Source organism: Alosa sapidissima, chromosome 8 (genome assembly GCF_018492685.1).
Source record: "Alosa sapidissima isolate fAloSap1 chromosome 8, fAloSap1.pri, whole genome shotgun sequence".
Taxonomy (NCBI): Eukaryota; Metazoa; Chordata; class Actinopteri; order Clupeiformes; family Clupeidae; genus Alosa; species Alosa sapidissima.
Genome location: NC_055964.1, coordinates 30,879,747 through 30,892,246, shown reverse-complemented (window position 1 = coordinate 30,892,246; position 12,500 = coordinate 30,879,747). Strand labels below are relative to the sequence as shown.

Below are 12,500 nucleotides of genomic sequence, written 5' to 3'. Positions count from 1 at the left end.
TGTTATTGCTGCTCTTGTTTATTTTCCTTCCCCTCAAGCTGTGGGATTTCTTTTTTGCCTTTTTGTCATTTATGTATTTATTTATTTATTTATGCATTTATTTATGCATTTCCTGTCCTTTTCTCCATGTTGGGAGCTTTAGCTAGCTGCTCCCATCTGTTGTAGGGTCCAGCAACCTCACCTGGCTTCTCCGATAGACTTAAGTACATTAATTAAATAAACATTTATTTGATTAACAATGTGTTTTTTGGCCACAAAAGCACTAACAATGTAGCATATCTCCTGTGCATTTGAAAATGCTGTTCGCTGCCTCCAAAACATGATTTAGGACAAAAGAGAAACCTGACTTTGACTGACTAACACAAGACTTAATGAAACTTTAAGACCCTAACCTCAGTCAGATGAGTGGTCTTATAGAATATGCTCCCTCTAGTGCTCTCATTTAGAATATGTTCCCTCTTGTATAAGAGCTGACTCAGTCAGACTCAATCCAGACAAATCCTGATACTGCTTCAGATTGTGTTGCCATCCAGCTAATAACATCTTTGCCAAATCAGACTAGAACATAATTCATCCACATATGAGATAATAGACGTCTGCCAGGGTGCATGATGCCCAAGGGGCATAGTGGCAATGTTGCAATGTGTTGCAATGCAGGCATAGTGTCGGAATCTAACTCTGTCAGAGACTGTTATTTGTAACAATGGCAACAAGAGGCATTTTATATGTCTACTGAAATTTGTTCACAACCAAACACTACTTTGATGGCTAAAACAGCTTCTGTTAAAACATTGACGAAAACATATTTATTTGAATATTTATATTTCTTTATGCTGAGAGGATACCCCTGTTTCACTAAACATGTAGACATTTATTCTAGGTTTTGAACCAATAAAATACTTTAAACTGCACACTTTATGATATTGTGACAGCAGGTATAATCTCATTGTTATGAGATTATACCTGCTTTTCTAGAAGATAGAATATCAGATTATGTAGACAGTTATACCTGGTTTCAAACTGTGTCCATTTATATTGTATAATGCTGTCTGTCTATGTATGTTTATCGATAAGACAAGATATCAGAAGACAATTAAATAGTAATGCTGTGACCACCTAAGGAGTGAGATGGGGAGGGGTCAACAAAGCAAGAGCAGAAAGAGATAGAGAGAGGGAGAGAGAGAGGGCGTGAGGAAGAGAGAGAGAGAGAGAGGTAGAGAGATAGAGTGAGCGAGGGAGAGAGACAGAGAGAGAGAGGGAGAGAGAGAGAGTGAGTGAGGGAGAAAGAGACAGAGAGAGAGAGAGAGACAGGGACAGGAGCAGGCTCATCATCATCATCATCATCTGAGGCGTTTCTGGTCCCGCAGCGGGAAGCAGAGGGAACAGCACATGCAATCTCCGACTCCCAGAGATGGGCTCGGCAGGAGGATTAACCAGGGGGAGAGAATTCACTAAAGAACTCAAAGAGGGGCCGCATGCTTCAGATTTACAAAGCCTTGCACTCAGAGAAAGGAGAGCATACTCACTGTGCACTCTACTCATGACGTGTTTTTGTTTATTTGTTTGTTTGTTTTTTGTTTTAAAGCTGCAGTTGGCAGGTCTGACAGATTGAGGGGACTTAGCCAAAAAATTTTAATGTTTATAACTCTCATGCCCCTCCCCCACTACCACCGAGCACCCTCTCATCGAGTTCATGGCCGTCAGTGCGCACCAGACTGCACCAGACTGTGATTGACAGTCAGATCTCACACAGCCCTGCTCTGATTGGACCAGAAGAACCGGGAGCAGTGGATTTTTGCAAAACAAATAACAGGCTCTAGGTGGAGGTAGAAGTGCGTTTGTTTTCTTAAAACCGGCTGATTTGTGATTCTGTCGGAGCATAGTGTCGGTTTCAGTGAATGTGATCAAAAGAATCTTGCCAACTGCAGCTTTAATAAATAAAAGAAATATCTGCTGGGGCAACATCCATTGCTCTGCAAGAGCAGTCATAGCCTTAAAGGTGCCCACAGTCACAGTCTTTGCTAGCGTTGCTAATTTAGGAGGAAGTGGAGCTGTCATACAAATAAGAATATCTTGGCCGAGCTTCTCCATGTCCTTATGTGTCGTTTGGATTCTGGTGCAGAGCTTCTAAATCTGGCCCAGCCGCCATGGCTAGTCTGTGCTAGTGCTTTAGGGGAGTATTAGGGGAGAGCAAAAGGGGACAGGGACCCAGATAGGGACCGAGTCTAGAACATGTCTAGAACAGATCTAGAACTGGTCTAGAACAGATCTAGAACTGGTCTAGAACAGCTCTGGGGCCAGCTCCGGGCCAGCATCTAGACCAGATCTAGTTCAGACACGGCTCCGATCTGGGAAGATAAAAAAAAAAGATGAACACATGAAAAGAACGCTAGGCTACCTCAGCCCGTTACAACGGAACTTACTTTCGAAAGTCACCCTTCTTTTGTCTGTTGGGGTGTGAGAGAGTGGATGATTCATAGGCAGACCAGAGGAGGAGAGCAGAGAAGAGATCGGGGAGAGAGGGATCAGAGAGACCAGCAGTGAGAAGTAGAAGAGCTCAACACCAGGTTTCCCTTTTCAGTTTAACAGTCTGTGTAGAGTGTGTTTCAGTAAGTGCAGGTAAGCGCAATACCTTTATCTGTACTGAGATGTATCAGTAGGGAAGTAGACACTGTGCGATTCAGTAACTGACCACACGTTTTAATTGGTCGTGCCTACTGTGCTCACAATGGACATTCACAGACTGCTCAAACTGCACGACAAACGACAACCGATTGGGCGGGAATTCAGCCCGACTCTCAGAGCCTGTTTCTCAGAGCCAGCTGAATTAGGGCTAAAATCGGATCGAAATCGCACAGTGTCTGTCCAGCTTACAGTAAGCATAATGGAATATGCTAGTAGTAGTAGTGGTAGTAGACCTACTGTGTTCCGCTGATAAAGGATCTATTGTGTTGAGTTGGTGAAGGATCTATTGTGTTGAGTTGGTGAAGGTTCTATTGTGTTGAGTTGGTGAAGGATCTATTGTGTTGAGTTAGTAGAGAATTGTGTTCCATGAGGAGTGTATTGTTTTGAGTTGGTGGAGAATCTCTTGTATTGAGTAAGTAGGGGATCTATTGTGTGGAGTTGGTTGTGGATCTATCGTGTGGAGTTGGTGAATGATATTGTGTTCAGTTAGGGATCTATTGTGTGGAGTTGGTTGTGGATATATTGTGTGGAGTTGGTGAATGATATTGTGTTCAGTTAGTTGAGGATCTATTGTGTTCAGTTGGTTGTGGATATATTGTGTGGAGTTGGTGAATGACATTCTTTTGAGCTATTAGAGGATCTAACTATTAGTTTGCATGAGTAGATTTGTATCGGATGTGCAGATTTGTGTAGGATGCGTAGGGATGAGCTCTGAGTCCACTCTCGGAGGGACTCACCTTCGTTGGTGCTCTCCTTGCGGCGTCCAGAGCTGGAGGGGCCCAGAGGTCCCGGGTTGGGCTGGTGCTCAGGGGACTTGTTGGACTTGGTGGACATCATGAGCTGCTGCCGGGCCAGCCCAGGGGTGGCAGGGGTGCCCCCGTGATCCAGCGCCTTAAACTGGAGAGCTGTGGGAGGGAGAGGCCAGAGACATAAGGTCATAGGTCATCCCAGGACAGGTGGTGAGAGAGAGAGAGAGAGAGAGAGAGACAGAGAGAGAGAAACAGAGAGAGAGAAACACAGAGAGAGAGAGAGAGACATAAGGTCATCCCAGGAGGTGAGAGAGAGACACAGAGAGAGAGAGAGAGAGAAAAACAGACACAAAGAGAGAGAGAGAAACAGAGAGAGAGGGAGAAAGACATAAGGTCATCCCAGGTGGTGAGAGAGAGAGAGTTGAGCTGATTTGTAAAAGGAGCTAAACCTCTCTCTCTCTCTCTCTCTCTCTTAAAAACTAAATTAATTATGACACTGGATTACAACCCTTGATCTTGGACAAATAAATTGGATAAATTAACATTTTTGTTACAGAAAATATATTATTCAAACACTTTGTAAGTACCCTTGAGAAATTGGACTAAATGTTCTAGATGAAATGGGGTGTTTGCTAAGGGGAACACTCCATATGTCTATGGAGGTCTCACAGGCAGGCAACACCAGTCACGTAACTGAAGCAATTCTTTCCTGGAGCGTCTGCTGCAAAAATGAGCTTCCCCTGCAATCAATGGAACTGGCTACACCAGGCGTGGTAGCGGTGCGTACATTCGGGGGAAAAAATCAATTCTGAAAATTGAGCGTCAGTTCTGGCAGGCCAAGTAGTCAAGGCGCTGCTAACCGCTATGGGCATCAGCTGATCAGCTGTCAACTCCCTTCGCACTCCCCTCGCACTCCCCTCGCTTCTAAATGGCTACATCCAAACAGGGCACCTTATTTAAAGCTGCTTTAGTTATTCCTAACTGCTTGCTGCTCGCATTTATGCAACCCACCTCCTCCCCTGCTCCACCCTGTCGTGTATAACATGGCATAGGCTTTATGTCATAGTTGCCTGCTCTGTTCATATGGGGGAATAGTTTAGCTCGCTCAGTGTTAAACTGTGTGAGCGCCCCCTAATGCTGCTGCTGTCCCCAGGCTCACTGCTCTTTCATGGTGCTCATGAAAGGTCTGGGGACCCCTCTGAACAGAGCCATACCGCCAAATTTAATTTGTAATATATTCAATAAAATTTCCTAAAGAATTTTTATTGCCTGTGTTGTTCTTGACTTAATGGACCTGACAGAACTATTTTTACGTGGTGGGGTGGAGAGGGTTTGGGTTCTTCCAAATAAATATTCTGTATCACTAATAAGGTTAAGAAAGCCTCATTTATACTCATATATAGAATTTACCCAACTAAGTCTATATTGTAAAGAGATACAAATCAGATGATAGTGTGATACTTAATTTGTATTATGTATGTTGATATACTAAGATATATTCATAATAAAAATAATAATACATTTTGCTCTGAAAACGGAGCACTTCAGTAGCACACCCAGTCTGTCTGTCTCTGTATAGCTGCATGTCCTGCACCTGAGTAAACGCATGCATTTTCATGTGGGTTGAGCCAGGAGCTCTTAAGATGTCTTCCCCTATGGAAATGTACTAATCTGCCATGACAGGGCCAAGCCATAATCAGGCCTGAGTTCAATCACAGAGATGCTTCCTGCTGAGCCTTAAAATCGCTCATTTGGCAGCAATTTAAGAAGCTGCTAGCTTTGCTGAAGGGCAGAGCAGGGTCTCTCCGTCTGCTGCATTAACAAACGTACATGTTAGAAATACTACTGTATGTCGTGGCACAGTAATCACAGAGGGAGAGACAGAGACAGAAAGAGAGAGAGAGAGAGAGAGAGAGAGAGAGAGAGAGAGAGGAGAGAGAGAGAGACAGAGAGAGAGAGAGAGAGAGAGAGAGGAGAGAGAGAGAGAGAGAGAAAGAGAGAGAGAGAGAGAGAGAGAGGAGAGAGAGAGAGACAGAGAGAGAGAGAGGAGAGAGAGAGAGAGAGAGAGAGAGAGAGAGAGAGAGAGAGAGAGAGAGAGAGAGAGAGAGAGAGAGAGTCCCACGCCCCCGATGGCTCCTCACCATCTCTCAGCTCCAGGCGGGTCTTCTGCAAGGCGTCCTCCAGGTCTGAGCAGCGGGATCGTTCCTTCTCCAGGGCGTTCTTCAGATCACTGTACTGCAGTGGCACGGGGGTCACAGCGGACGCATTGGGCCCCTGCCCCTGCCCCTGGGCGGCCAGTGCAGCCAGCAGGTCCTCTCTCCGGCGCCCACCAAAGATTCCCTGCTACATAGGCATGCATGGGTTAACGACGTTCAAGTCGCCGTGGAAACACTCAACATGTATTCTTAGAATGTTTCTCTTTCAGGGACTTTTTTTTGAGAGGTCCCATTATAGGGAAGCTCTCAAAAAATGTCTTATGACATTTAAAGCAACGCTATGTAAAAAAAAATACATTTTTTTATGGAATGCTATTATCTGGCAATTAAGTTGGCAATTAAATTAAATCAAACCTTTCACAGCATGACACTGCTGGGGACTATATAATCAGAATAAAGACACCAGTTACAAGCTGCCAATAGTGCCAATAATAATTTGGGCGGGGTTTGCATGGCTTCAGGTGCCTTTTAGGTAGCTAGCTCATTTTAAACCAAAACTCACATAGTGCTGCTTTAAAGAAAAATGGTACTTAGTTATTGTTTAGAGATGTATTTGAGTAAATTCCCAGTTTGTGTTCTATGGCGAGGCTCTAGAAGAACATTCTAGAGGCTTTGTCTAAGGCCATTCTAGAGAGAAAGTCTGCATGCCATTTAAGGATAGTCAATAGAGATTATATCAAGGTATTTACACAAAGCAAGACAAGGCAAGACATTAATGGGAATTTTCAAAGGCATTCTCTACACTCATAAGTAGATTACAGAGACATCAGTAATTAGATGCATTCCTTCAACAGGGATGTTAGATATTGTTAAAGAGATGATTTACCAGAGGACTATGTGATCTTTGTAAACATGGCTCAGACATCTTTACATGCAAGTCCTACACAAAGCAGAAAGCAACCTTTGATGAATGGTACAGTGTGGTCAGTATCTATATTAGATGAGGCAAATAAGTCATATTCCAAAGACATCTACCAGTTTCATTATATATCATATCATATAAATATCATATCATATCATATCTCTGCTTTGATAATGAACAGAAGGCATGGCTGCATGTGTTGCTCATTGATCAAAGGCACACAGTTAGGGAAATTGAAGTGTGTATTTAAAAGGTTGCCTTTATGTGTAATGTGTGTAACCTTTTTCTTCTTTGACGGGTGGTCCACCTTGGCCTGGAGGAAGTCGATGAGTTTGGTTTGCTGAGTGATGGTTCCCTCCATCTTCACCTTCTCCTGGGTGTACACAGCCTGCAGGGGGCGCCAGAGCAGCACTGTCAGCTCACAGTCACATGAAGGATTCATGCTGACGATCAGAGACTCAGGAGGGGTGAGAGAAGGGTAAAAGTTCGGCCAAGTTTTTGGCCGACTGTATTCATTAGTTCTTTGAGTTCTTTGAGTTTCCACAACTGCAGCAGTGAGATCTTCTCTACTTGAATATTCTAAGATGTTCAAGACGTTCTCTTCTAACCTGTTCTTTAGCTCAGTATTCTGTGCATGACTGCTCTTTACCTTGAGGTTCTGTCAGGTTCTAGCTGTGCTATAGTGAGGTGTGCTCTGCTTGAATGGTCTTTGCCTGAATGTTCTCTAGCTGTTGTCTAGACAGAACAAATGCTCTCTCTTACAATATTCTCTGTAGTAGGGCGTTCTGTACCTGAATGTTGTCTGAATGTTCTCTAGCCAGAACCTCTCTTAGGACACACTCTCTTTCTAAACTTCTGTAACTGAATGTTCTGCAGCTGCTGTCTAGCCAGAACAGATGTTCTCTCTTAGGACACTCTCGAATCTTCTGTAATTGAATGTTCTTCAGGTGTTGCCTAGCCAGAACAGATGTTCTCTCTTAGAACGCACTCCCTCTCCAATCCTCTGTACCTGGATGTTCTCCAGCTGGTACTCCAGGTCTGTCCTTTCGGTCTTCAGCAGGTCAGTCTGGTCCAGAGCGTCCTGCAAACCTTGCGTCAGGCGGAATATGTGGTTCTTCTGCAGGTCCAGCTGCTGCTGCAGCTTCGCTTGCTATATGTGCATACACACACACACACACACACACACACACACACACACACACACACACACACACACACACACACACACACACACACACACACGTGCACAAATAGAAACACACAAACATGAATTGACAGAGTAAGACAAAGACAAAGGAGAGAGAACTATATTAAGAGCATCTATATTAATTCTCCCTTAGTGTTACATAAGCCTCAGCACTGACAGTAAAGACAAGTGGAAGTTGGTGTGGAGAGTTACATAAGAAAGGTCTGAGTGCAGAAAGCAGAGCGGCTGGTGTCTACAGGGGAACAGAACTCAGACAGCATCTCCTGCTGGAACTCTTCACACTCAGACAGAACACTCACACAGAACGGAACACGGACAGAATATGCTTCTGGAACTCTTCACACTCAGACAGAACACTCACACAGAACGGAACACGGACAGAATCTGCTTCTGGAACTCTTCACATTCAGACAGAACACTCACACAGAACGGAACACGGACAGAATCTGCTTCTGGAACTCTTCACATTCAGACAGAACACTCACACAGAACGGAACACGGACAGACTCTGCTTCTGAAACGCTTTTCACCCAGACAGAACACTCAGATGGAACATGGACAGAGTTTGCTTCCATGTTAGCTAACTCTAGCACCCTTTTTTAGAAAATTTAAGTGTTCTCATTCATTATTGAAATAAGCTTAAATTAAATGGTTGATTTGAAGAGTTCAAATGCTGTGAGAATGATTTGTCTCAAACAAAAATAGAAAATGAGAAAAATGAGTTAGACAGGCGTGGTGTATTTTGAAACAGGCTGCACCTCATCCATGAGCCTCTGCTTGACATCTCTCTCGGACTCCAGCTTCTGTTGCAGACTACGAGCATTCATCTCCAGCATGCCATGCTTCTTCTCCAGGTCACCTAGCTGTGTGTGTGTGTGTGTGTGTGTGTGTGTGTGTGTGTGTGTGTGTGTGTGTGTGTGTGTGTGTGTGTGTGTGTGTGTGTGTGTGTGTGTGTGTGTGTGTGGAGGGGGAAAGATAATAAGGTTTCAGTCACTCAAGTCATTCTGAATCTGAAGCACACTAATTATACACTCTGACAGAATACAGAGAGACAGGAACAGATAACTTCATAGAGATTTTATAACTTAGAGTGACACAGACACAGCATGAGTAACACACACACACAGTGACAATAGCATGAATGTGAGTGTGCATGGGTGTGTTAGTGTGTGTGTGTGTATAGTATAGTAAGTTTAGTATAAGTATATATACTCTTTTGATCCCCTGAGGGAAATTTGGTCTCTGCATTTATCCCAATCCATGAATTAGTGAAACACACTCAGCACACAGTGAACACACAGTGAAGTGAAGCACACACTAACCCCGGCGCAGTGAGCTGCCTGCAACAACAGCGGCACTCGGGGAGCAGTGAGGGATAAGGTGCCTTGCTCAAGGGCACTTCAGCCGTGCCTACTGGTCGGGGTTCGAACCGGCAACCCTCCGGAAGTCAGAAGCGCTAACCAGTAGGCCACCAGTAGGTGTTTCACTATTTCACGGATTGGGATAAATGCAGAGACCAAATTTCCCTCACGGGATCAAAAGAGTATATATACTATACTATACTTATTGGCATATCTGCCAATTTGGCGTCTTAGTAAATGGATATTGAGATTCATGGTTGTCAAATATTGGAGTTGTGGGAAGTGTACATAGCTTAAACTGTATGTTTAAACTGTATTTCGAGTTTAATGTCGGCATGTCGAGTTTAATCTCGTCATGGCAAAAATATATTTTTTCTTCCTATGTGGCCCTAATACTCCATCGTACAATTCACATCAAAGATCTAGATTTCTAGGCTATAGAATTCTAAAAGGAACCAGGAAAATAATTCACTCCTCAACAGGTTAATCAATAGATAATAACATGGACAGACGAATGAAGACATACAGACCGGCTGTTCAACAGACAGAGAGATCGAGAGATGGATGCCATGGATGGATGCCTAGATGCCTGGATAGGTGGATAAAGAAAGAAACAGAGAATGAATGAATAAATAAATGAATGAATAAATGATAATGTATGGATGGATGTAGCATGACGTCCTCATACTCAATTCCATTCAGAATGTGAGTCTGATACTGCTCCATTGGGGACATGATTATGAGGCGTGTTTCATCCGATACAGGGGGGGGGGGGATGCCTCTGTACTCAATTGGATAGACCTAACCAATCAGAGCAATGAAATAGCTTGCCGTGAATCCTGTAGGCTAGGATGAATACCCAAACCATCCTTCTTCTCCACAAATGCCTTAATACTGTTTTCTGGTCTTTTTTTTTAAAGTTATTGTGCTGTCAATACTTTGTACAACAGCTGTGATAGCGAAATTCAAATGTCTAACTTCTAGTGACAGGCTTTTTGCTGCAAAGAAAAACAACCGAAGCACACTCAGGTCAGGTGACGTGATAGACGAGGCACCGTTGCTCATCTGTCCATCATCGTATAAAGCCCGCCCAAACAATTTGATTGGTGCAGGTGGTTCAAACCGCTCTGGTTCGGCCATAGCTGCTTCTCAATGGAACAAGTCCAGACTGAGTCACAGTCAGACAGAGACAGACAGATAGAGGGATGGACACTTCGACAGACAGACAGACAGACAGACACACAGAGGGACGGACCGTGTCGGAGAGCCCCTCTGCTTTGAGCTTCTGGTCCTTGAGGGCCTGCTGCAGCACCAGGATCTCAGCTTTGTGCTCCTTGACCGCCAGGTCCACCGCCTGCCGAGACTCCGAACTGCGCTGGTCCGCTCGCAACCTGCACAGAGAAACACATGGACACACACACACATGCATGTACACACAAACACACTCACACATGCACACAAACACACACACGCACACACAGATAGACAGACAGACATACACACAGAAGAAGAGAGATGCACAAAATCAAAAAAGGACACACACTCAAAGGAGAGAGAATCAGAGATGGATACACACACACATTCTGAAGGAGAGGGACACACAGGCAGGCTTTGCAAAGGAATAATGAACCCTATAATGTAATAATTACATGATAATGCAAAAACTGTAAACATTTTGACAGCTACAGTAAGTATATTGGAAAGTATTACATTATTATTACTCACAATAATGTAACACACATTACACAATAATGTCACACACACACACACACACACACACACACACACACACACACACACACACACACACACACACACACACGCACGCACACACAGCATGAAGTCTATGAACTCTGAATCTCCTCTGCTTGCCACCAGCAGAGTGCCAGTAGTTTTCCATTCAGTGATATTCCTGCCTAGTCCTCTCACTCAGTCTTTTCCCTTTTGAGATGCTTTTGCAGCATCTTGCTCCTGCCATGCTGCTGTTGTCTCAAAATGAGCTCAGTACATACATTCCCTCATGAGCGCGTACTGCATGCGTGTGTGTGTGTGTGTGTGTGTGTGTGTGTGTGTGTGTGTGTGTGTGTGTGTGTGTGTGTGTGTGTGTGTGTGTGTGTTTGTGTGTGTGTGTGTGCGGGTGTGTGTGTGTGTGTGTGTGTTTGTGTGTGTGTGTGTGTGACATGTTATGCTACTGTAGTCTAAAAATGAGTTCAGTTCATACATTCCCTTATGAGCATACCATGTGTGTGTGTGTGTGTGTGTGACATGTTATACTGGTCTTGTCTTAGAATGAGCTCAATACATACATTCCCTCATCCAGCTCCCATTCACAGTTCTCTAGGGATTAGATTAGAAGTTTATGAATGTGTTAAGCCACTTCAAACAGAATGCACACACAGCCCCCTGACAAACACCATCTCAGATCGCAAAGAAGAAAATATACTATGTCCTGTATAATTGAAATTGAAATGTTTTCAGTGTGTGTGTGTGTGTGTGTGTGTGTGTGTGCGTGTTTGTGTGCGTGTGTGTGTGTGTGTGTGTGTGTGTGTGTGTGTGCATGTTTGACCTGTTCTGTTTCTCGTTGTCCAGCTGTCTCTGCAGCTCCCTGGCTCTCCTCTCGGCCTGGTTCTTCTCCTCGTCCAGAGCGGACCTCCAGGCCTCCCACTGCCGCTCCTTCTCCAGGAACTCATCATTCAGCGTCTCCAGCTCCACCACCTGCTCCTCCAGCATGGTGCATGTCGTCTTCAGGGTCTCAATGTTCTACAGGGAGAACCAACATACGTTAGGGTCTCAATGTTCTACAGGGAGAACCAACACACGTTAGGGTCTCAATGTTGTACAGCCGGAATCAACACACATTAGGGTCTCAATGTTCTGCAGGCGAAACAAACATGATAGGGTCTCAATGTTCTACATGGGGAACCAACACACGTTAGGGTCTCAATGTTCTACATGGGGAACCAACACACATTAGGGTCTCAATGTTCTGCAGGCGAAACAAACATGATAGGGTCTCACTGTTCTACATGGGGAACCAACACACATTAGGTTCTCAATGTTCTACAGGTGGAACAAACACGTTAGGGTCTCAATGTTCTACAGGTGGAACCAAAACACGTTAGGGTCTCAATGTTCTACAGGTGGAACCAACACACGTTAGGGTCTCAATGTTCTACTGGGGGAACCAACACACGTTAGGGTCTCAATGTTCTACAGGGGGAACCAACACACATTAGGGTCTCAATGTTCTACATGGAGAACAAACACACGTTAAGGTCTCAATGTTCTACATGGGGAACAAACACACATTAGGGTCTCAATGTTCTGCAGGCGAAACAAACATGTTAGGGTCTCAGTGTTCTACATGGGGAACCAACTCACATTAGGGTCTCAATGTTCTACAGGTGGAACCAAAACACG

The 12,500-nt window shown here is 44.3% G+C and overlaps 2 protein-coding genes across 8 annotated transcripts in view; one reads left to right on the top strand and one right to left on the bottom strand.

The window, feature by feature from the left end:
- Positions 1–12,500, top strand: part of LOC121714956 (tripartite motif-containing protein 16-like) — a 964,796-nt gene that overhangs the window by 206,212 nt on the left and 746,084 nt on the right. The window lies entirely within an intron of this gene.
- LOC121714929 (citron Rho-interacting kinase) overlaps positions 1–12,500 on the bottom strand; it is a 75,022-nt gene that overhangs the window by 14,536 nt on the left and 47,986 nt on the right. For 2 of the 6 annotated variants that reach the window (XM_042100153.1, XM_042100154.1), the window contains exons 17-25: positions 11,647–11,840; positions 10,336–10,471; positions 8,478–8,582; positions 7,522–7,662; positions 6,793–6,900; positions 6,477–6,530; positions 5,576–5,777; positions 3,423–3,590; positions 2,424–2,447 (exon numbers count right to left, since the gene is read on the bottom strand). In XM_042100153.1, coding sequence (XP_041956087.1) covers positions 2,424–2,447; positions 3,423–3,590; positions 5,576–5,777; positions 6,477–6,530; positions 6,793–6,900; positions 7,522–7,662; positions 8,478–8,582; positions 10,336–10,471; positions 11,647–11,840 — 1,132 coding nt within the window. The remainder of the gene's footprint in view (positions 1–2,423; positions 2,448–3,422; positions 3,591–5,575; positions 5,778–6,476; positions 6,531–6,792; positions 6,901–7,521; positions 7,663–8,477; positions 8,583–10,335; positions 10,472–11,646; positions 11,841–12,500) is intronic. The other 4 variants (XM_042100156.1, XM_042100157.1, XM_042100158.1 and 1 more) reach the window with 4 other exon arrangements.